General features: G+C 48.0%; 2 protein-coding genes across 2 annotated transcripts in view; one reads left to right on the forward strand and one right to left on the reverse strand.

The window, feature by feature from the left end:
- LOC128709976 (protein crumbs) overlaps positions 1 to 6,909 on the forward strand; it is a 30,229-nt gene extending 23,320 nt beyond the window's left edge. Inside the window, exons 4-12 of the mRNA XM_053805014.1 lie at positions 70 to 276; positions 551 to 1,245; positions 1,317 to 3,451; positions 3,899 to 5,046; positions 5,110 to 5,234; positions 5,302 to 5,546; positions 5,613 to 5,784; positions 6,006 to 6,077; positions 6,679 to 6,909. Of these exons, the coding sequence (XP_053660989.1) occupies positions 70 to 276; positions 551 to 1,245; positions 1,317 to 3,451; positions 3,899 to 5,046; positions 5,110 to 5,234; positions 5,302 to 5,546; positions 5,613 to 5,784; positions 6,006 to 6,077; positions 6,679 to 6,909 (5,030 nt within the window). The remainder of the gene's footprint in view (positions 1 to 69; positions 277 to 550; positions 1,246 to 1,316; positions 3,452 to 3,898; positions 5,047 to 5,109; positions 5,235 to 5,301; positions 5,547 to 5,612; positions 5,785 to 6,005; positions 6,078 to 6,678) is intronic.
- A 3,705-nt stretch (positions 6,910 to 10,614) lies between these two features.
- LOC128717924 (protein pecanex) lies at positions 10,615 to 22,832 on the reverse strand. Its single transcript, XM_053811600.1, has 10 exons — positions 22,680 to 22,832; positions 14,945 to 20,465; positions 14,698 to 14,858; positions 14,475 to 14,631; positions 14,162 to 14,404; positions 13,934 to 14,086; positions 13,666 to 13,859; positions 12,938 to 13,597; positions 11,269 to 12,855; positions 10,615 to 11,202 (listed from the first exon to the last, which is right to left on the reverse strand). The coding sequence occupies exons 1-10, from the start codon at positions 22,830 to 22,832 to the stop codon at positions 10,615 to 10,617; spliced, it is 9,417 nt and encodes a 3,138-aa protein (XP_053667575.1).
- Between the last annotated feature and the right edge of the window lie 1,966 nt (positions 22,833 to 24,798).

The raw sequence follows: 24,798 nt of genomic DNA on the forward strand, positions 1-24,798 counted from the left end.
AACACTTTCTCTCCCATTGGCCAACCCATTTTCTTGTTCGTTTACTCCACTCTTTCCGCTCCATTGTAGGCATGGTAGGGCTTTGTGTAGAGCAAGTCACTGTCGCCGCCGTTACGATCGCGACCAACGCCAATGCCGCCGGCACAAGTGCACAGAAATCCCAGGCCCTCACTAATGCATGCGCTAGCTATTGCTACAATGGCGCCACCTGCGTCCCGGCCGGAACCGCCGGCTTCGGTCAAAATTTAACCTGTATTTGTGCTAGCGGATACACAGGTTGGCTCACAATGAATACTTTATCGTTTTAAGCTCCAAGCACATACGTTTATCACACGCACTATTGTAGCACCTATGCACAGGACATGTTCCTGTTGGAGACGAATGGAAAGATTCACCAATATTGCTGCCAACCGGAAATGCGTACCGCTTGTTGCAAGTTCTTCACTTGTTTGGCAGCCCTATTGGTGTTGAATTCCAGACCGGATCCCAACAGCTAACCTTTCAAGGCTTCAACATCCTTTGGCTAACATATTTTTCCATCATACGCCAGGAACTCGCTGTGAATCACCCATTGCCCTACCGTATTCTGACGAATGTAACTGCCTGAATGGCGGTAGCTGTGCGCCGAACGGATCCGCATGCCTTTGCCCACCGGGCTACGAGGGTGCACGCTGTGAGCAGGCGATCGGGAACAACCTATGCAACCCATCAAACTGTGCCGAACCGTACCGGTGTATCGGTGGCAAATGTCAGTGTCCGGAAAACATGAACTGCGACAATCCGTGTGCCTCTTCGCCGTGTCTGCACAACGGTTCCTGCTATCTGCAGAGTCAAGGTTATGCCTGCAAGTGCACCTCCGGGTTCGAAGGAAAGCGGTGCGAGAACGATATTGACGAGTGCAAGAAGGATGGTATCTGTGGGAACGGGATCTGTCAGAACACGCCCGGCTCATTCCGGTGCTTCTGCACGCCGGGATATACGGGGCTGAACTGTGATCTGGACGTGGACGAATGCCTCAGTCATCCGTGTAAGAACAACGCCGAGTGCCAGAACAAGCAGAACGATTACGAGTGCATCTGTCCGGCCGGATACACGGGCAAGGATTGTAGCGTGGACATCGATGAGTGTGAGAGTAACCCATGCTCGAAGGGTTCGAGCTGCGTAGATCAGGTGGCCAACTTTACCTGCATGTGTGTCCCCGGCATGACGGGACGGTTGTGTGAGATCGATATTGACGACTGTGAGGTAAGCAATAAGACGATTTACAATGTAGCCAATAGTTACGTACGGAAGCTTACCTTCCCTCTTCTTTACAGAGTCAACCGTGTCAGAACGGAGGACGGTGCATCGATCAGTTGGGCGGATTCCAGTGCGACTGTAATGCTACCGGTTACTCCGGCATCTACTGCCAAACGAACATCAACGAGTGTGAATCGAACCCGTGCACCAACGGGGCGGAATGTGTGGACAAGATCAACGACTACCAGTGCAACTGCTTCCCGGGATACACGGGCAAGAACTGTGAGGAAGACATCGACGAGTGCGAAAGTGTGCCCTGTCTGTACGGGGGCACATGCTTGCAGCGATCGAACTACAGCCTGTATCAACCGCTACCGATCGCCAAGGGTCTACCGGTGCACTTTGCGCAACCATTTTCCTACTCGATCGCGGCCGGTTACGAATGTATCTGTGTGCCCGGTACGATGGGTACGAACTGCGAAACAAACATCAACGAGTGCGAAAGCAACCCGTGTAAGAATGGTGGCTGCGTCGATGGGGTCGGTAACTATACGTGCGAGTGCGATCCTGGCTTCGAGGGCTCGCACTGCGAAACGGACATCGATGAGTGTCTTAAGTACCGGCCGTGCGTACACGGCACGTGCATGGATGGCCGTAACAACTACATCTGCGATTGTGATGGACTGTGGGGAGGCAAGAACTGTTCCGTGCAGCTGACGGGGTGCGTGAAGGAACCGTGCCTGAACGGTGGCACCTGCGTGCCGTACCTGGAGAACGAAACACAGCACAAGTTCAACTGCTCCTGCCATCAAGGGTTCCAGGGTAAGACCTGCGACACGGTAACGACCATGTCGCTGGTAGCCAGCAGTCTGCTTGTGGTGAATACGACCCGTGACGAAGGATATGACATTCAGCTGCGTTTCAAGACAACACTTCCCAACGGAATACTGGCCTTCGGTAATGGTGCCACCTCGTACATTCTAGTGCTCAACAATGGGCGTTTGAACTTGCATTCCGCGCTGCTCAATCGATGGGATGGCGTGTTTATCGGTTCGGAATTGAACAACAGCAAATGGCAGAAGGTGTTCGTAGCGATCAACTCCTCGCATCTGGTGCTATCGGCAAATGACGAACAGACAATCTATCCGATCAACTCATACGAAGGCACCAACGGAAGCAATACGTCCTTCCCGATCACATATCTGGGTGGTACGATCCCATCACTAGCGCAACCCTATCTGAAACACATTGCGCGGGCTGTATCCAGCTTCGTAGGCTGCATGGAGGATGTCGTAATCAACGGCCAGTGGGTGCTGCCTGGACAGGAGCAAGAATTTACCACACTCCACAACATCGACACCGGATGCCCTCGAACGCCGCAGTGTGATCCGAATCCGTGCCACTCGAACGGTCACTGTACCGATCTGTGGCATACGTTCTCGTGCAGCTGCCAACGCCCTCACCTGGGCCACACGTGCAAGTACAACATCACAGCGGCCACCTTCGGCCACGAAAACACTACCAACTCCGCCGTCAAGGTAACGGTGAGCGATGTTGCCCGCCGTGCTATTCGCTCCGTGCTCGACATCTCGATGTTTATCCGTACGCGCAAACCTTCCGGTCAGGTGTTTTATCTCGGTTCCGATCCGGACAATCAACTCATCAACACGAATCAATCCCCGAGCGATGATTCATACGTGGCCGCATTCCTGTCGAAGGGCGAACTGTTGGTGCGCATGATCTTCAATGACACGCCGGAAGGATACACGGTCGGTGGCAATAAGCTGGACAACGGGTATCTGCACCTGATCGAGGTGATCCGCAACTCGACGCTTATCCAGGTGAAGCTCAATGGAACGGAGTACTTCCGCAAAACGCTGTCCACCTCGGGTCAGCTAAACGCGCAGGTGCTGTATCTCGGTGGACCACCACCAAACGCTGACACCATCAACAGCCTGTACAAGGACGATTCGGAGAAGCAGTACTTCAAGGGCATCATCCAGGACGTGCAGGTGTCGAACGGGTCGCACGCCATGATTGTCGAGCTGTATCCGCTCGGTAATGAAACGGAGGGTCTCGAGTTGCCCGCACCATTCGGACAAGTTACGATCGATCGGAACTCCGTGTTGGAGGGTATCGTGTCGGATGATCTGTGCCGCAGCCAACCCTGCTATCACGAGGCGTACTGCGAAAACACCTGGAACGATTTCATGTAAGAACCATTACGTACTATTTCACTTAATAGCGCACAATTTACGTCGGGGTCTGCTTGAAAGAATGTCCTTTGGAAATGAAAGTACGATCATGAATGTCACTTTGTTAAACGTCATCCTTTTCCATCCATATTAATAAGTCACTGGCATTTCTCTCTATTTGACACAACATTAACATGCTATCGGTATCTACTTACATTCGACTCGACTGTTAGGACAGTCGGTGCAAATGGTTAGGCTTTGTGGAATCGTTAGTGGATATGAAAAAAATCTGGAACAGGTTATCCATGGCTAGGTAAATCGAGTACCCCCTCTAAGATTTCCCTTATAAATTGCTCGCTAGTCTTCCGTCTACAGATCATCATTGCCGTCAAGCAATACTTTGTAACCCTTTTCGATACATCGGAGTGTGTTCTAATGATTCTCCCGTGTTTTGCCTTCCACAGATGTACATGCCCTCGGGGATACAAGGGCAAATACTGCCAGGACATCCAGTTCTGTGAGTTGCAAAAGTGTCCAATGGATGCTACCTGCCAGAATCTGGACGCAGGTTACGAATGCATCTCCAACATGACGTTCCACGATGACAAGGAACCGCTCGTCTACACGTTTAACGATGCGGACCGGAAGGATACCAGCATGGACACGATCGAAATTTCTTACCGCACCAAGTTCGGTGGCACCCTGCTATACGTGCACGATGGCGATATGTACTTCGAGATATCGACTATCCGCCAGCTGGTAACCATTTCGTGGCTATTATCCGGTGATCTACCCGAAACACATCGTTTCGAACGCGAGCTGGCAGGTGAAGATGACAGCTACGATTGGCACACACTGCTCGTGAAGGTCAGCCAGGATGGCAAACTGGAGGCGGGCTGGAAGGGCTGGGAAACTGCCATCGATCCACAACCGAGCTTGACGGCCGACATTGACTACTTCGCCTTCCGCCATTTGTTCTCCGGCCGGCAGCAGATATATCTCGGCGGAATGCCCGAGATGGCACACATCGAGAACAACTCCGTCGTAAGCGGTGGCATCGACAAGGGTTCGTCGTTTAAGGGATGCCTCGGGGAGACACGCGTCGGTGGCTTCTTGTTGCCGTACTTCCCGCACGAGCTCATCTACCCGGACACGTTCAATCTTACCGAGGCGCACTTTACGCTGAACTCGAGCCAACCGGAACAGGGATGCATACTGTGCTTCCAGCAGTCGTGCAAAAATGGAGGCATTTGCAGCAACCCATCGGAGCAGTACGCCTGTGAGTGTCCGGCTGGCTATGAGAGTGACGATTGCTCGCAGAACATTGACGAGTGTCTATCGGCGAACTGCATGAATGGTGCGAGCTGTATCGACGGAGTGGCCAGCTTCACCTGCCAGTGTCTGGAGGGTTACGAGGGACAGCTGTGTGAGATCGAGATCGATGAGTGTGCCTCTAACCCGTGCCACAATGGGGGAATATGTCAGGATCTGTTGGCAGGGTTCTCCTGCACCTGCACGGAGGAATATGCCGGACCACAGTGCGATGTGTTCCGACTGGTGACGTGCGAAAATATGCCCTGTCGCAATGGTTCCCGTTGCGTCGATGGATACAGTAAGTGATGTTACTTCGTATTTAAACGGGCCCTTCTCTAACCCTTGGCACTATGCTCCACAGATATGACGACCGGTAACAACTTCACCTGCACGTGCAGTGCTGGTTTTGCTGGGCCGCTGTGCGATATACCGTTCTGCCGGCTGGAACCGTGCCAAAATGGTGGCCTGTGCGACACAGAAGCAATGGTACGAATTACTACGAAAACCCAGACAACATCTCAACATGCTGTAATGGAGTTCTAAATCTTTCCAGATTCCCATGTGCAACTGTTTGCCCGGGTACGTTGGAATGTACTGTGAAACGGAACTGAACGAATGCGAATCGGCACCCTGTCTGAACGGTGGCCAATGCATTGACTTCATCAACGAGTACCGTTGCAACTGCACTGGTACCGGGTTCGATGGTAAAAACTGCGAGCATGATATTAACGAATGTCTACAGGAAAGGATCAGCTGTGGTGGACGTGGTCACTGTATCAATACGGAAGGTTCCTTCAGGTATGAGCGGCTATTCGAAGCAGCCAAGCGCGTGGACATTTAACGCAACGGGCTTTACTCTTCTAGGTGTCACTGCGAGGAAGGTATGTGCGGGAAGGATTGCGCCCAGTCCGATCCATGCCAGGTGAATCCCAACGTTTGCCTGAACGGGGGCATCTGCGTGGAGGATTGTGATAGAGAGCGAAGGTACTACTGCAATTGCACCGGTGGCTACACGGGCGTCAACTGTTCGGAACAGGTATGCAACAATAATTGCACTGCAGTGTGTTACGCTTTTACGCAGCAATAACACCGCGAGGCAAAGATTAACCCGAATCCTTCATTAAACAGCCGCCCGTCAAGAGATCGCACGCACAATCGATCGAATGATCGAAACCACATCATCATCATCGTTTATCTCACCATACCATTATTCTCTTCTTTCTCATCTCTTTCCTCCCATCGACCGGATCTCGCTAGGCCGATAAGAGTTCCAATGAAATCAGCTATCTGGACACGGTTTACTACTATGTGCATAACTTTGTGGGGAGTGTTCTATTCTTACTCTAATCAACCCTTAACGCACCATTGGCCGCGACTTGAGCTATTCGTTTGCCAATGCTAACATACCAACAAATCGGTAGCATTTAACGAATATCGTCGCCATTCTCTGTACATGGTTTTTGTTACGGTTTTATCGTTCGCTTATGTTTCTCTTTATACTAACAGTCTAACTCTCGGTTTTTTAGTTTAGAATGCATTCTAACACAACTAACCTTACGTGAGCCGTTGAATAATATCTTATTTTTGAGAATGTTCTTATTTGATACTGGACATTTTAACAAAATCTAACAACATACTTAACCGTAGTTTCACACAACTATCGTAGAGGATCTCCTTAACCTACCACATCACCTCGATCACCTTAATACTTCATCTACAATATAAATGTTTTATTTCTTCGACATCATCAAATCAATATTTAAGTTCTTATCCTATTTTTGGTTTTCAAAACAACCCTCTTCAACGCATGTCTAAAAGCTGCCTGTTCTCTAGGCCTCTCTTTTAATTTAAAAGCATGATTTGGCTATATACTTCACCTTACAAATGCTATAACGGTGAACTTCGTTCTCCTAATTCTCTCCAACTGCAGGCGACACTGGAAGCGGAAGAAGCGTCCGGTGCGGATATCGCCCTCATCGTTGTGCCCGTGGTGATCGGCATTCTCACAATTGCCGGTGCATTGATCGGCACGTTCCTGGTGATGGCACGCAACAAGCGAGCGACCCGCGGTACCTACAGCCCGAGTGCGCAGGAGTACTGTAACCCAAGACTGGAAATGGACAACGTGCTTAAACCACCGCCCGAAGAGCGACTGATATAGTGCGGGTTAAGGTTTCCGTTAGCTGTAGCGTCTTTTTATGTGTTAATTTTGTTACAATTTACTCCCGCGTACTGTGTTCCCTACCCCCACGAATGTTTTCAGTTCCGTCCACAACCTGTCATTTGTCGCCAGACTTCTGCTCCTCGGGCACGCTAGGAGTGGTAGACGTTCTCTGTCCTGTTGTGTCCCATGCCCATGTTAGTGTCCCATCCGTAGCTCCATTGGGAACTAAATACACTCACACCCCCCGCCCTCATACGGAATCCCTGCACAAGGGGTTCGAATTGTAAAAAGTTAGTTTTAAGGATCGATATAGCTGATTGAGAAAAACGTTCCATTAGGCAAAACGAATGCGACCAACCGGTACACGGACGCCCCAAGGAGCGCACGGTGCTTGGTATTGCTTTTATAAATTTTAATGCATGTTTTTTGTTTTAAATGTAACCGCTGGTAGTAACTGTGTAACAATGTGATATCCATCAAGATCGGGTCGCTGCGCTTGATCCAGCGACAAACATTTTGATTTTCCTCTGGCCCTTGGGTGCGATATATAAGGAGCAACAACATGCAGCTTTGGGGGCCCTCCAATCATGAGGGCATCATCATCCTCCTGATTAGAACACCAGATAACAAAGCTCTTTGGTTTGAAAATTCCTATCCAAAATACTTAAACTATTGAAAGATATTGACTGATTCGAAGGACAATCAGACTGCCTACTGTTTTCGATCCGCTACAATTTAGTACTAGACAACAACAAAATGAACAATTTAGGCCGATAAAATTAATGTGCCTTCAAAATTACGATAGTGTTGCCCCGTGCATTGATATCCTCATCACTCCAACGCTCAGGACAAAGTTTTCCGTGCAGGTTGAATTAGTGTTAATTTTTTAACTGCTTAGATAAGGTGTAGTTTTGTTTTCGTTGTTTGTGACCAAAATGCATCCACCAATGGTTTGCAAGTGCATCGAAGCAAAGGAGAGTGGACCACACGACACAGTTGAACAATGGTAGAAATCTTAAAAAAGGAAACACTATAACAATGGTGTTGCAAAAGTAAACTAAAACTTAACACACTTAACACACCACATAGAGCAAGCAAACGGTTGTTAGGGCTTCGTTTTGACTGCTAGCGCATTGTGGCATCATTTTACGCAAAACGACATTGTTCAAACGCAAACCGACGTATATGGTCGAGAAAGTTACAGAGAAAGTAAAACAACGCGAACCTAGATAGCCAGTAAGATAAATGATAAGAAATAGCCAGAGCGATACACTTGATGCGTAATAAATTTCGTCCCATCAGGTGAACAATTAAACAGAACACTTTAATATCTACGACTGAATTGATTCTTGAAAGCCTACGAAAGAAACAACATAAGCGACCATCTTTCGGATAGTACACGAATGGGTTTGTTGGCATCAGAAACGACTACTGCGACCACTGCGACCTAAACCAAACGCATCCATTTAATGTTCGATTTCCTGTCAAGTAACTCGTTACGTTTGAAAAATTTGTTGTTTTTATTCTTGTTTTGTTAAAAAAAGGCATAACTTGTGAATCCGCACTAGATTTCCAAGAGCGAGTTTGATTACATTTGTAACAGAAACAAAAAAAATACTAATCACCGCTCCAAAATTCAGGCTCCGCAACTTCTCGTTCTTATGATTTTTTTTTTTTAGTTTGGTTTTCTACACTATCATGATCGCTTGATAGTAGTCATATAATAAGAGCGTTTCGTTATGTGTCTCTTTGCGGTAAGTGTGCTTTCTCGCTGTGGCTTGCCACTCTTTCTGTTTCGCCCATATCCCTTTTTCCTAATTTCCAATTAATTGCCCTCCTAATTAAACCGATATATACATACAAAAGCGAAATAGTATGGAACAAATCAACATCAGACAGTAAAAACAGCATTATATCTCCTCTCTTTCCTTATCTCGCTCCATGCGTTTGATACTAATAACACCCTGGCGGAAATTGGCTCCGGTCTTGTGATACTCTTGATAACAATCTACGCGCGACTAACCACCCGTTTTCGGTGCTTCCTATTCCTCTCGTACCTCTGATGAACCGGTGTAAAGTAATTAACTAACTACGCTAACTACCCTAAAAACAATCTTCCTCAATTCACCGAACGAACCTGGGGATATTGTAAATTAGGATTGTAAGCATCCTTCAGTTGAAGCTTCCATTTCACTGCATGGCGCTGACCGCCTTCACTTTCAGCCCAGAATCGTACCTTATGTACTCGTCACACAATGAATCAGAATGCCTATTTACTTACTGTCTTGCTTTTATGATGGTTGTGTAAACATTAGTTTCGTGATCTACGTAATAATTCAACGATTTTTCGATATAACGAGTAAACGTGTCGATATAGCATTGTTGGTTAGTTCCATGTTTCTTTTCGTTTTACTATTTAAATCCTTTTTCTCACTTCTTCCTATTTTATGTATTCCTGGTCCTATCTAGAGGGATTTATTTTACAATCCTTAAAACCATTCCTAAAGCGTAATAGAGGCAAGCGACCCATCTTTTTATCTATGTTACACGATATATGATTTCTTCACTTAAACGTTAATTATCACATTTCATCGCGATCCCTTGTAGTGTGTCTGTTTGTTGTTTCTATTTGTTTTCGATTCCATTTTAGGGGGTGTAAGGGAATTTCCTTGATCGCGCTCTGATCGCACGCATCCATTTATCGCAATGGATGTGTAATCGGTTCATACTTAATACGATGCCATTCAACTCGAGTCTACCTTCTTCCCTGCGCTTTCCGATTTTTTGCTTTATTATTACTTTTTTTTGCTAGCTAATAAAAGAAAAGTTGTTTAAAATTTTTGCATCGTGGCGAAGCAAAATGTTGTTCAATGCAAACTTGCTAAAAGTTTAAAAGTTTACCACAAAAAAAACTAACAGTGAGATTGCCTGCAACAACTACTGATGACGTTTGTCAAACGCCGAAGAGAATAGAACATCTCGTTTCGAAACTACTGCTGTGCGTTTCAAAAATGTTTAACGTACTGACAATTAAAAAAACCGCTGCTATTGCATAAAAACAAGTGATGCTAGTGACAAATGACAACATAATACAATTTTGTAGCTAAAGCGCAACAGCAATACTGAAAACTGTTCAACTGAAAAGGCGGATAACAAGAAAAAAACGCTTCACACGACTTTGACTCACTCGATGTCGGTTTTGCATATGTAACGGGTTACGTTTAGGTAGGAACCTAATTCTCACAAGCTTATCGTGATGGGTTATTCTTATCAACATTCCTTCATTCCTCATCCATCGTTATTGTTTCTCCAAGACTACACTATCTAACAGATACTGCCCGAATTTAATGACGCGTTTCGCTACTACACCCGGACCAATACCTAAATGACTGTGTTCTGTCCCAAATACAAGGAACACTATTACAACTGGTCGTCTCTTTTTTGGCAATGACATTCCCAACAGACGAAACGCATTTCGATCCAAAACCACGGTTCATTACAATTCAACTATAACATGAATAAGGCGATGATGAAAATAGAGCTATTTACAATATAACTTGAAGCTTGTTGTACAGCTTATCAACACCAACAACAGACCATCATGCTGGTAGTTGATGTTGCATGATAAACCATTGTGTGATGTTTTTCGAGGACGCGATGCAACGAGTGTGGATGTGTGTTATTCGTCTGTTTGCAGTGCGATTAATGTTTCGTAAGCGATGCATCCACCGATGACAACTCCTGCTGTTCCATACTATCTAAATCTCCCTTTGGTTGAGTTTCAACAACACTCTGATGCGTTGGTTCACATGAGGTGGAAGTAACTTGTGCCTCACACTGATTTGATTGCACCTCGTTCTGTCCGCTGGAGGTGCGATCATTCGGCACAGTCGTCGGTAATTCCGCTGAAGCTGCAACAAAAGTGTCTTCACAGCCCGTATTATCTAGGGAATGCTGACGTGCCGGCGTTACGCTGGCCGATTCATCAACCTTAACGACGGTGGTTGGCAGTGCATCCGCTCCGACCAACCCAATCGTGTTGTACTCCTTTATGCCTTTTTCACCGATCGGTACGTGCCGTTCGCCAATCTTCACCAGCAGGATGGTGCGATTCACGTTCGAACGGAAATGGTGATCCGGATGGTTCGGCTGCCAATAGTGGACAACGTTGCCCACCATACCTTCCTGTGGGCTCCATTCCTTCCACGATGAGCGACCTCCGCTGGACCGAAATTGCTCGTTTGGCCAGGTTACATCGATTCGACGACCGAGGTCTAAGCAATCATAAATCTGAAAAAGATGCAATTTTACACGTAACATTTTTCCATGTACTAGCGCCGATAGACACTGCCTTACCTGTGACGAATCCACTATGATCACTTTCTTGTTCAGTCCAATTGTTGGCGGTGAATGTAGCCACTGAATGCCGGATTTGGATTCGTCCGATTGTGTCTCGCCCATTACAAACAACGAGTAAGGTGTATCGTCCGGTGGCGAGAGAGTAAACGTCAACGTACCAGGTACTCCGGGAATGCGACTTCCAGCTGCTACGCCACTGCCACCGCTGGCAAGAGCCGAACTAAACCCAGGACCACCGCTAGAGAGCATCGATGAAGGAACGTTCGCTTTATGGATATACCCGCTAGCATGACCCGACGATGATTCGACACTGCCCTGCTGCTTCAGCGTAGCATTAGGACTACCACCAGCCGTACTCTGACTTTCGTCATCCGCGCCAACCGAACTATCGTTGCCGCTACCACCGGTTCCACCCGACGCCGCCGCGACAGCCTCCGCCAACACTTCCCGGAACGAATCTCGCTTATTGATCTGCAGCGCTCCCCAATCGATCCGATCCTTGCTAGTACTTCCAACGTTTCGCTTAGCGATCGTGCTTCGTTCGCGCACACCCACCGTACCCATTGCCATCGCTTCCCGTTCTGCGTCCCGCTCGCGTATCAAAAATCCAGCTAGCAGTGTTGAGCTGGTCGGTTTATTAATACTCGCCATACTGCCACGATTCGCCACCGCACCCGAGATGGACATGTTTTGGCTGCCGTACGACAGCGTACCTGCCGTGCCGGAAAGCGTATTATTTGGCGTCGGTGTGTTACAATACACGCCCTGCATTTCGGTCATTTCGCCCTCAATAATTGCACTGCCGCTGCTGCAACCTTCGCGACATCGTTGCCGGATACGTTTCCAGGTGCGTATCAGCATGGATTGTATTTTTTCCAGCGTTATTTCACCACCAATTATGCGGCAGAGCTGTGCGTTTGTTTCCGCGTATGAAGTCGTGAGCGGTGATACGTAGATCGGATACCCGATCGGTTGATCGCACGACGAGTTGATGATATTGCGTAGTGCCTGCTTTGCGTTCTGTATGCTGCCCCGCTCGGGATTGCGATTGCGTAGATAGATAAGCTCCTGCTGCTGGCCAGCCCACAAACCACGTACACATTCCCGGTTCAGTTTGATCACACGAAAGGTGAGAAAACGCTTCGTAAGCCTTATTACCCGATACTCATCGGAACCGTCGTCCATGACGTGACGCAAGGCGAGCAAATTAGGCGTTCCTCGGAGCACCGCATTACGCCACAGCGGATCTGCTTCGTGCGATATCACCAGTTCCTTCGTGTGGAAATCGATTGCATTATACAGATTACTGTAATCATCGTACTCGTCCGGACAGAGAAAGTGATCTTGGTGGAGCTTTAGTGACATTCGGACGGCCGGTGCAACAACACCATGCAGTAGCTCCATATCGGCAAACACCCACTCGTCTCTGGGGCAAGTGATGCGAAAATCACCCTTAAACAGAGCATGCAATCCGTGCAGAAAGAATTCCACACCACACGACGAACTGTGGCTCGCGGTCGCAAGAGTTCTTCGTGCCAACAGTGCTAACGACATGCACAGTGAAGTCACCAACGAATCGCGAGTCTATCAAAGTAAAACCAAGAGATTATTTAATATTGACAAAAAACAAAGCGTTATTATAGATTATAGATCTCGCACAACTTACCGATTTGAAAAAAGCCGCTCCATTTGCAGAACCATTCGAACCATTATTCGAGGAACCCGCACCATTCGCATGCGAACCACTAGATGCTCCATTCGAGGACGATCCCGCAGGCCTATTATTCCCGTTCGTTCCACTAGATTCACCACATTCCGCCTTATTCGTACCAACGTCGGTTGATCCTGCCTCCACCCAACCATCCAATACAGTTGAACCAGTGTTGGTGGCGGCAGTGCCTTCGGAAGATGCTTTTCCATCCTTAAGCACACCGCTACTACTATCCGCTTTGGTTACGTTAGCGTTTGATGATGAAGATACGAAACAATTACCACCGGCACTATCACCAGGAGCGGAGGTACCAGTGGTAGTACCAGCTCTGGCAGCCCCCGTAGTTTTCCTTGGTGTTCGCTCGTTAAGGGCCGCCTGCAGCTGTTGGCGCTTTTTGTCACTACAAAACTGTATCCATTCGCCATACACGCACCAAAAGCTGCTGCGCGTAATGCCAGCTGCCCGTGAATCGTAGTCATCGTCCAGATTGATGTTGAACACAGGATCCAAATCGACAAACTGTCGGTCGGTTGTGTGTTCGAGCGCTTCCTCAATTGCCTGCGACTGGAGCCAGCTCATCAGTTTTGGCGATCGTAATGTGTAATAGATGATGCTCTGCACAGGACATTATTTCGATTAATATGCATTCCTCAAATGAATATGTTCTGCTGAGAGAATCTCACCTTTACATAGTATGATATGAGCACCTTTCGAAACTCAAACACCTGCATCGTGGCAGTGGCCGAGTTATCCGAGATGGAGTAGCCCTCCAGCACGTACTTCGACGCCATTACCTGCCAAGCTAACCAGCGTGTCGTAAACATTGCGTTGGCACTTAACATACGTGGCAGATGACCGATCGCGCAACAACAGCATCCTGCAAGAAGGTATAGTAGCAACGGCATGATAATTCGCTCGGAAAGATGACATTAGTCACACTCGTGTACGTACCAATATTGTCTTCCACCTCCTCCGAGATTGCTTCCACTTCCCGCTGCTGGCAGTAGGTGCCCCGAAATTCGAGCCCACGCATTTGAAATGTACACAGTCCATTGCCGAGCTCGATTATGTGTACAAGGCAGTTTAAATAGTCAGAGGCAAGCACTGGAAAAAGAAACAAAAATTCAGTTGCCACCGGTGAGTGTCATTGATGCTCTAAAAGATCCAAAATCTACTTACCGAAGCAATCTCCCTGGCTGACGTTTCCCCAGCGACCCATCAGCAGATCACCGCAAAGTGAGTGCTGCAGCGATCGCGTCAGATGTTCGTAGAATATACTGTTTAAATTGTTATCATCCGCACCGAGATCACGCTCGAGCTGCGAACTCAACCGTGTGTTTGAGTGATCGATGCGACGAGTATTGTAATCACGCTCCCAGAACTTAATCGGACGTACGTAAGAGGTGAGAAATATGGCACTTCCTGTAGATAGGTAAAAGACATGTAAAATGTAACAAGTGTAAACCGCAGTGCGTTGATGTAAATCTCTTACCAAGGAATGGATTAAGAGGTGTCGACAGGATTGCACTGATTGCCGTCTGCAGAAACAGCATTGCTGAGTGTGGTACACTGAACGGTTGTGCAAAGGCGTGAAACGCTGAGCCCCACGTTATCTGCCACGGAGCAATGTACGTAACTACAAATTGTAGCTAGAAGTAGAAGAGGAAAATGTTAAATGCATGTAAACAATGTTAAAGCAACTGTCATTGTCTTACCTTCAACAAAAATTCTGCAATCTTACGATAAATGATGGAAATGAGAAAATAGTCCAACAGGAACGTTTCGCTCGACAGTTTGTAGTCCAGACGAAAGAAGAGCACCGTGAATATGAGTATAATGTACTGGCTACCAGTGTCCGAATAAGCATTGCGTACACCTAAAAAGATTAACCGGACAAAAAAGCCCATAAAAGTACATTAATATACCACACAATTTCAATTGCATCTTCAATATCAGACTTACATTTCAAACTGCACATTACGATCAGGATCGAACCGAACGTGAGACCAAACTTTTCCGCAATCTGGCCACAGTCAGCGGTCAGTGCGCTGATGAAGATGAGCGGATAGAGAATGTTACGCTCAAAGAAGCACAGCACCACATACATCGTCTCGAACCACATGATCTTCGACAGCTTGTGCACCTCGAACAATCCAAACTCTTCCGGCTTTAGAATCGGTTTCGCAATGCACAGCCAGGGTAGATGTTTGCGCAGCTGTGGCACTATGTAATGCATCAGAAATCCAAGAATGCAGGCACCCGAATGCAGTACGTGATTGATTTCTGGCTGCAGCACTGTAAACACCGTACTGCAGTGTAAGCTAAACATGGCCAACGACAGAACTACGCACACGACGGCATCATTTTTCAGCCGACCCGTTACCGTATCTTGCAGCTTACGCGGTAATGGATCATCCAGCTCTTTCGCAGTTGCATCCCGACCAGCTTCTTCGTCGAAGTCACGGTTCATCTCATCGGTCGATCGTGCCGAACCATCGGCGCCTCCGTCACCACTGGAATGTCGTCGGCCATCGTCCTTTCCATCGTCGCACGAATCGGACGATATCTTCGAGTCTTCCTTGCTCGATGAATCATCGTAATCCGAATGCGTAAGCAGGCTCGACTTGATAACCGCCCAGATGTAAGTATAATCGCTGGCACAACGCGACAAATGATACGATACCGTCACTAGGAATGCACAATACATCGAAAAAAGAACATGTTGGGTTCCAGTTTCGGACAGTGCTCCATAGACTAATCCGAACAGCATCGTACAGGCAACGATCGATCGTACGACGGACAGAAACGAGGCGAGCAAACTGCACGATGCATTGCTGCCAAACAGATGCATGTCGATCTGCTCCAGGAAGTACATTGTAAAGGTATTTATCTGCGGGAACAGCCCCAGACTGAACAGTAACGGAAAGAACAGTATCACCACCGCCAGTATGGTCTGGGCCGATTGCAAAAACGCAACGATCGAGATCGAAAACCCAAAAAGCACAATAGACACGCTATCGTGCGCCAGTCCGAGCTGGTACTCGCGCAGTAATTGATGTACACCCAACAGAAGTCCACAGCACAGACAGAAGTAGATTGGGCGCGAGTACGTTACGGTTTTGTTGAAGCCATGTATCGGTGATGCCGCATCCGGTTGGACACTCTTGAGCAGCGAATACTGACTCCCGGCAATTACGAAGCAGAACAGGAAGGCATACAAATCTTCGTAGAACTTCAGATACAGCACCAGTGATCCCAGCAGCGAAACGAGCGTACACAGTGCAATCGCTAGTACCACCTGTACCCAGCTCGTGTCACGATCGAACAATGCCAACAGCTGCAACCGATTCATCGATATGTTCAGATGCTCCCGGAAGCACAGAAACCGCAACGACAGCTTGTAGTACCGCTTGGGACGCACCTTTGGTCCCGATTCCCCAAACATCGAATGTGGCACCACGTCGATTGTGCTTTGGGCACGCGACAAACTGCAATCGGTTGATGCGACGATCGTCTTATCCGCGATACCGCTTCCCGAGTTGATCGAAGCGGTATTGAAATCATCGCCCGCGGACGAGATTGTCCCAACCGTTGGCCCACCCGATGCCAATCCATTTGTCCCGCCGACACCGCCACTACCCATCCCTCCAATCACTCCCGCCGTTCCACTAGTCGACGGACCACTGATGCTGATCGTTCGATGATGATGAAGATGGTGATGTATGTACGGGTTCGCATGCAGATGATGGTTCAGTGCACCGAACCGTTCCTTTATCACATTCGCCGCACAGCGCAACCAGCGGTCAGAATCGTCCGTGACGTAGAAATTTAAAGGCACCTCTCCAACGGCTCCCGGCATCAGTGCATCGTGACAAATACTACGCGCTCCACCGGAATATCCAGCAGCGAAATTACCTCCACCGGAAGCCGTGGACGTCGATGCCAGCGATTGCAATCGTGTTTGAGGGTTTTCGAGTGCATCTAGGCAGTAGTTGCAGTTATTATTATCATCGTCCCGCCAATAATCACCACCCATACCGGTTGATCCTGCACCGGACGAAGATGATACACCCGCCGGCTGTGTCATTGATGACGATGTTCCAGCACCACTATCGCTTCCTCCTCCATCCGATTTAAGCATTCGCAAACGACAGTTTAGCTGACGGTACGGACGTGTCGGTAATGGTGCGGGTCGACGAAACGTGAAACTGGCCGTTTGCTGCTCCGACAGTGCGTTGTTGCCGGGCAGATAGATCGGAGGTATTGGCACATCCGAACGGTAGTTGAGGAACGTTATTAACGGTGCGGCAGTTGAATTTTCCGGTATTCGCTCGGCTAGCAGCCTTTGGGAAAGGGATCGATTGTAAATTTTGCTACTCGTGCTGGGATGGTTTTCCTCCACGCTCAGCCGCCGGACGCTGGCACTCCGGCCCGGTGGTGATGTTTTCGGTATGGCTCCTAAGTTTCGCTGCTGTTGTAGTTGTGTCACCGATAGGGAGGACCCGCTTGTCGCCTCCGCTGCAGACGAAGCTGTGTTGGATTCGTCTTTTGCTTTCGATCTTGCGGCCATAGCTCCACTCGAACCAGGAATCTGTGGATCAGATTCACTCCCGGTAACGGCCTTTTTCAGTGCTGTTCCACCTGCCATTCCATCTTTTGACGTGACACTAGCATCCTTGGTAATTAGCAGATCTTTCGAGCTAGCACTCGCCTGCTCCCAGTCGCTCGATGAAAGGCATCCCGTTTCTTCGAACGCTTTGAGCGGTGAGCGCAGTATGTGATGGTGGTGTACGTGGTGCATGGTGGTGGTACTACTATCGCTACAGCTAATCGTTGGACTCGAGGATGTCTTCTTCACCTCGCTGCCGATCATTTTCGGAGGCACTATGGCACAGCAGGCAGGATTTTTCGCTTCCACAATCGTGGCGGTACCGACCTGCTGCTCAGAATTCGTTCGATGTGTACGCGGTTCCAGCAGCGGTGATCGTGAACCGGCATTCGTTTCCGTGTCGGAATCGGTCGACTGCAACCCACTATCGGGATGTTCCATGTCCGACACGACAACGGTGTCAGCCTCCCCAGCAGCAACATTATGAACCACAGCCGGTTCCGTCTCTGGAACTCTTTGTTGCTGCTGCTGCTGCTGCTGCTGGTGGTGCAATCGCCGTAACTGGTCGTGCAATGTGAGATCTTCTTCGCTATCACCTATCTGTTCGTTCTTTGTCAGTTCTTCCGTTGCATAATAATTGTCTTCCACCCTCTGAGTCGTTCTATCATCCGGACGACTCACACAATCCTCTCGATCCATCACACGATCGAGGTTCCGTTCGTCTTCCTCAACATCCTCGTCTTCCTCCTCGTCTTCCTCCTCTTCATCCCCGTCATCCTCCACATCATCTTCTTCGTCATCCTCTAGTCCATCACCTTCGTCGGAATCGGAATGCAGATCAAATCGCTGTACCGGTGGTGTATTTTCATCACGCGCCAACAACCGAGCCGCCGTACTCTTTACCGGCGTACTTTCATCCGACTGTTCCGCGATCGGATAGACCGGTTCACTGCCCGCGTTTGTTGCGCCTGGTAGCACCGATTCGAAGGCAGCAACCCCATCACAACCGGTCACTTTGAAGCCGGACGAACCGCCGCCACCGCACACATCCACCAGTCCCGTTCCACTGCTGCCCTCGTTTGATTTAGTAAACAAATTCAGGTACGGATTTCGCGACAAGCACTTGCTGGGTGGTGGTAACACCGTGTGCCGGGGATTGCGCAGCGTTTGGCCACCGATCACCTCCACACTGTTCGGGTGTGTCGGCGTAAGGTTCGGTATCGAGGCGGGACTGCACGTTTCCAGTGCGGCACTTTTTATTCGCCTTACGGATGTGAGTGATCGTGGCAGTGGTCTACCGGTACCATTACCGCTGGTTGTGTTGGTAGTGTTTGAGTGTCGCCGTCGCTTGCCGGACGCATTGTTACCACCCCTGCTAACCGTCCGTTCGCCTCCCGTCCCCAAACCAACCGAACCTACTCCCTCACCGGACACACCACCAACGATGGAACCACCACCAACGGGGCCACTGCTACTGCTCGCAATCGTCGGTAGCTGTAACGCCGACATGGTACTACTAGAATCCCGCCTAATTGGGGTGGTTTGATGCAGGAGGTAGGTGATCTTATTCGATGAATCGTTCCCACTGCCCGTATCCGCTATCGCCAGCTGTACGGCCGATTTCGTATAGTTATGGTCCATGTACAGATCCGGATCGAGATTCTGTAATGCCAGCATATGGTGATGATGATGGTGATGGTGATGATGGTGTAGCTGATGGTGAAACAACGAACCGACCGATTTGTTGTTTTGATCATCCGAGCTAAGGTGCCGCTGGAGCTGCATTCCTCCTCCCTCAACTCCGACAGCATTGCCACTGCCTCCCGGTCTGCGACGATTGCGTGTACCTTCGGCCATTTCTCCCCCGCCTCCCGGCACCCCATCAATTTGTTCAACCGCAAACAAGTTGCAGCCATTCAGCTTTTCCGAATCAAGCGATATTTGGCGCTGCAGCTGACTGTTCATGAACCGCTGTTTCCGCTTTGATTTGTACTGATGTCTCCGTAACGATGCGTTCGATTGTGCTCCGGCCATCCGCGGTCCAGCATCACCCTTCGCATTGCTAACTCCACCAGCCCCACCACTACCGCTTGCACCCCCTGCTGCTAATGGTAAATCGCCAAATTCGCGGGTCATTTCGCGCATCACCGTTTCGAGCACCAGCTCGGAAAACCGATCCTGGTTGGGCGTGGAAAGGGAACGCTTGTGCGTACCGGTACTGCACACTTCCGCCGTGTGCGTTTGCACCGGTCCACCGTATCGTACGACTGGGGCACCGAATGGCGTTTCGTTGTTTGCCTCCGCGATGCGATCGCTTCGAAAGCAAGCGTCACTGCAAGCCGCAGACGCAACAACAGACGCTAGACCGGTAGTTCCACTACCGGTTCCACCCGCGCCACTACCAGCACCGCCCGCCGCACTCGCTGCTGCACCGCTCAGCCCACTGTCGCTCGACTCGGAGCTGTTCTTGCGATGTACGTCCACCTTTAGGTCGATCGTGCTTGTCACCTCCGGGTAGTCGATCGACATTGCACTGTTGGCGTAGCTGTTTTCGTCGCTGTGATGTTCGACCGATGTACGGGACGATACATTCGCCGGTGGCGTACCGCCTACAACTTCCACCGTGCCAAGGATTTGCATTTCAATGCCGGGTTCATCGTCACCCGAGCCACCACCGCCGATGCCGATTCCTGTGTCCACTTCGCGTGCTGCTTTCGAATTTGCGCTTCCCGGTTTCTTCAGGTTCGTTTCGGAAAGCGTACGTGCCCGATCGTACATGCGATGTAGCGCCACGTTCACCATCTTGAAGAACGTGATGATGATCGCGATCAGCACACAGTAAACGCTCCATACAGCTACGGTGGTCGGGAAGTACTGAAAGGAGAAAAAGTATTTTTTTAGAGAAGTTTGAAAATGGCAAAAGTTTGAGATTGCAGTAATTAAAAACAGAAAAGGTTAGAATGAAAGGAATAAACGGTTAATCGGTTCTGACTCGGTTGAAGATCAAGAAGCTGAAATGTAGTTAATAGTGAAGTGGAGTCAAGAAGGAGATCATCACATTAAATCATTAAAAAAGTGTGAATTATCCACTACATTGGATAATAGGATAGGACACAGGACAATGCGGGTTACGAGGAGAATAAATCCACTGCACAAGAAAGAGATTTCTTTAGTATTTTGGAATTTGATGATATTTCTGATCAGAAAGGATAGGAACTTATTCAATTGTATCACCATTGTTGAAAACATTTTCGCACAGATTTTGTACCTAATATCGTGAAGTATAATTTTTAATAAATAGCACCGAAACATGGCATCAAAACCCATCAGTATGTTAAACCGATAAGCTGTCACAATATTGCAGTCATTCTTCTTTGGAAACTTCCTCTTTATTAGATAATTAGTTATAAGGATTCCGAAAAAATCGTTTTATTTCCCTAGAATTCCATTTCAGCCGCATGGTGTGACATTAAACGGAGTAGCATCTGTAACCTTTTCGCCTGTACCGTTCGCCATAAGTCTAACACAAGTAACAAGGACGCCACCGTGTATCGCTTCGCACCAAGAAATGAAAGTGCGAACAGGTTCACGGTGCGACCGTACTCGTTGTGGACATTCAACTCCTTCCTCTCCCCATGCACCATCGAGTTCTGTTCACCGCTAACCACCGGAAAACTGGTAGGCAAAAGCAGACATTTAGACAGGTTAGACAGTAGCCTTTGCGAACCGGCGGCTTGCCTATAAATTAGGACCAGTTTTCCATTGCCACACGGTGTAACACTCCACCGAGTGTCGTCGCGTGCGTGTATTTGTCACACTTTTGCCAGAGGAAATTGGGAAAGAAATATTAACTAAAGGTGGAGACGAGATTTCAGCTGAAAAGTGCTGTTATTCACCACGTCATAAGTAAAGCCTTGGGATCTGAGACGGTTAACTACGTATTTGCCGGCCGCGGGTGGGAAAGTCGCACAATGACCGTCAAACGCAAAGGGCCATTCACAACGCTAGGGCGAATAATATCGAAACAAAGTTTCCAACGTATCAACAGTCTATAACTGACAAGATGAGATAAATTAGTATCATAAACATAATTAAACTAATAAATTGGTTAACCAGGTCGTCGTTTAATCCTGTTATAACTATATGCCTCCCTAGAGTCCTTAAAAAAGTAAGGACGCTTTAAGCGAACCTCAAAAGGAGTATTGATTTGTTTTTCATAATTCACTTTTGATTTATAGCGCATACAAAACGTATGCACATGATGTTAGCATAAGAAACATATCTGCCATTACCCAATTATAAATCTTCCCATGTCCGCAACTTATCAGTCCCCGAATAGGGGATGATGCGTGGCGTGGTTTCGCATCTCTAAAACATTATTATGAAACAAGGCCATGGTCAAGTGTAATAGCGTTTGCCATCAGCCACAACACAACAAGCCGGATAAAGCCGAAGCTGTTTGTGTGTTGCTGCCGTGTAGTGCGCGCCTCGTGAACGGTAAGATCTACTTGAATCAATCGACACCAAGAAACAAACGGCTGACGAGCTTTGTCTCTGGCTTCCACCCTTTATCCCCGTACCGTGCCACCTTCGCCCGTGGTTAGAATTACGTGAGCAATACAAAGACGGCGTACAATGTAGGTTGGAAGCAAAACTGCTTCTAAACAGCGACGCCTATCACAGTAGGCCGAAATGCGTAAATACGTATCGAATGGTATGATATGCGTGCTGTCGCTATTCGCTCTCCAGTGTCGTCCCATTAACAATTGACGGTTGGATTAATTAGGTCAGAGTAGTTATCAGTAAACAGAACACTGCCTCTGGACGTAACGCGATACAGTTGATAATCGCGTTGGGCCTAATATTATCGCATCACGTGAGACAAAATTCTTCCGAATGGTAGAGTGTGGCATCCGGGCAAATCGTTACATTGCTCAAGGTACGCTAATAAACCGGGATGTTTATCAAATTTTCGTCCGTGTTTACTTTGTCAGAAGCAGTCGCAACGTTGGAAACGATGATTCATTCACAGCAATAACAAAAGAAAAAAGGTTTCTTGTTTAGATGAGCATGCTCTTCCTCACTTACCATATAAATGATGAACGGAAGGAACAACAAAAACAGCCAGATATACAGATGGACGGCATTGCAGAAAACATTCTGATGCACGTCATAGTACCAGCCACCGGTTAAGCTAGCCAGCACACCCTGTCGCAGGATTTTTAACGTTTGCGAACCCATTGCTGCCTGTTCATTTCATGCTGCCGCTGCTGGTGGGCCACCGTTCGACGTTGCTGACCAGTTGTGGTAGTGCAATGCCCAGCTTGTGTGGCAACTGACCCGGTGAGCGTAGGGATGCGTCTACCATTCGCATTCGTTGGCTCAGCTGGTTCTCGATCTTCCAGCTGGATCTTTGGCAGGAACAGGAATCACGCTAATTCAGCGACGGCGTGATGATGGATGACTGTGTGTCAGCTCAACCTGCGCTCAGCTTCTTCTACCTTCTAATTTGGCCTTAGGCAGTGGCACTTCGTTGTTACATCCAAAAACAAACGCTCTCTTCTACACAACTATTTCGCACTACTATTTTCCGCACTATTCAAAACACACGCACACACTGGTGCGCCAGTGAGGGCACACTATTTTTTCCACTGGCACCTTCAATGGCGTGCAACTCCCTCCTGGGTACTTCCGCAGAACCAATCAACTTTCTTTCAATCGCTACTTTCTTCGGTCGCTACCCGTCATGATGATGTACACTTCACCACGTACAATTGCTTTCTTGCCACCTTTTATTTTCCACTTCACTGTACCAACATTTTACGCCTTCACCAAACTGAGGACGAGGACGTGAATGTTGTTATTTCACGTGAGGGTTATGGATTGCACTGTTGTGGCCGCGCTTCCCTCCAGGCCAAGAAGAATTTCCGTCGCTGGAGGAGAATATAATCGACGAACGAACCGTGTGTGTGTTGTAACGCGCTGTGGTTCGCGAGATGATCTACTTTTGCTGCTACAGCACACCAACACACCGCCTTCGCGAAGCAAGCGAAACGAATAGGCGAATGTCTAGCTGCTAACGTACACCTTTTACCTTGTGCAGCGAAATATGTTGTTGCACACGCGATATACTACGAAATATTAGGGATGACTAATATTCGCAGGTTTACGAACTATTTTATGCATTATGGACGTTTTTTACAATAGTTTCGTCAAGCGAGAGAAATGGGTTTTGACATTCGCTTCGTTCAGCAGTCGAGCTGACGTTTTCGTTAAATCACGGATGTTGTGACAGTTGCTTTCGAACATCGATGCCCAGCTGGACACATTCGTGCAGGGCTATTGTTTTCAATAATTTAAAAAAAGAAACATAAAAACAATACGCAAGAACACTAAAATAAGCAAGAAAACACCAAAATGCCCATAACTCAATAATTAAACCAAGGAGGGATTTTTGAAGACTTCGAATATCGAGAAAATATTTTTGTAAAAAGAAACAAACACACCACATATTAAAATCAAAACTAGCAGTGTGCAACAGCCCAATAGCCGAAACTACCGTGGTCCACGAAGCAATTCCGAAGATGACACGAAGCGAAAGATTGTCCGGTTATGGGCCGAATAATCGGCCAGACAGCAGAATTGTCCGGCCCATTGAAGGAGTGTAAAAGGAACGAGGAAGGGGCCATGCGAGCGTCTGGCTCACTTTCTCCCATCATTTTGATGGCAGCGGTTTCGTACAACAGCTGCGTTTGCACCGCAGCTGATTTCGGATGTGAATAGAAACAAATATACAACATTTTTTATGTGATTTGATGCACATTTTCTAGTGCATTGATGGAGATTTTATTTCATTTATCATAAGAACACAAATAAAATTGATCACTTTTTTGCAACTCTTCTAAGCGATGGTTAGTGCGGTCCTGCAATGGTCACGCATATAATTTCTGCTCCTCGCTCAAGGAGAAAATAGGAAAGTGATGCTAAATGATGACACTATCAGGACGTCTGATTAAAACGACCCGATAGTAGCAACATTTAGCAACGCTTTCCTATTTTAAGCATTTTACATATAATAAAACATTATGCAAATCCTTGGCACACTTCACTTCATGCACGCATACATGTACACACATACAAATCCAGCTCCGTTGCCATCAAAGAACACCGTTAGCATTCTGCTGCGATGAATTTCCTGCGAACTTTT

This window comes from Anopheles marshallii, chromosome 2 (assembly GCF_943734725.1).
Source record: "Anopheles marshallii chromosome 2, idAnoMarsDA_429_01, whole genome shotgun sequence".
Taxonomy (NCBI): Eukaryota; Metazoa; Arthropoda; class Insecta; order Diptera; family Culicidae; genus Anopheles; species Anopheles marshallii.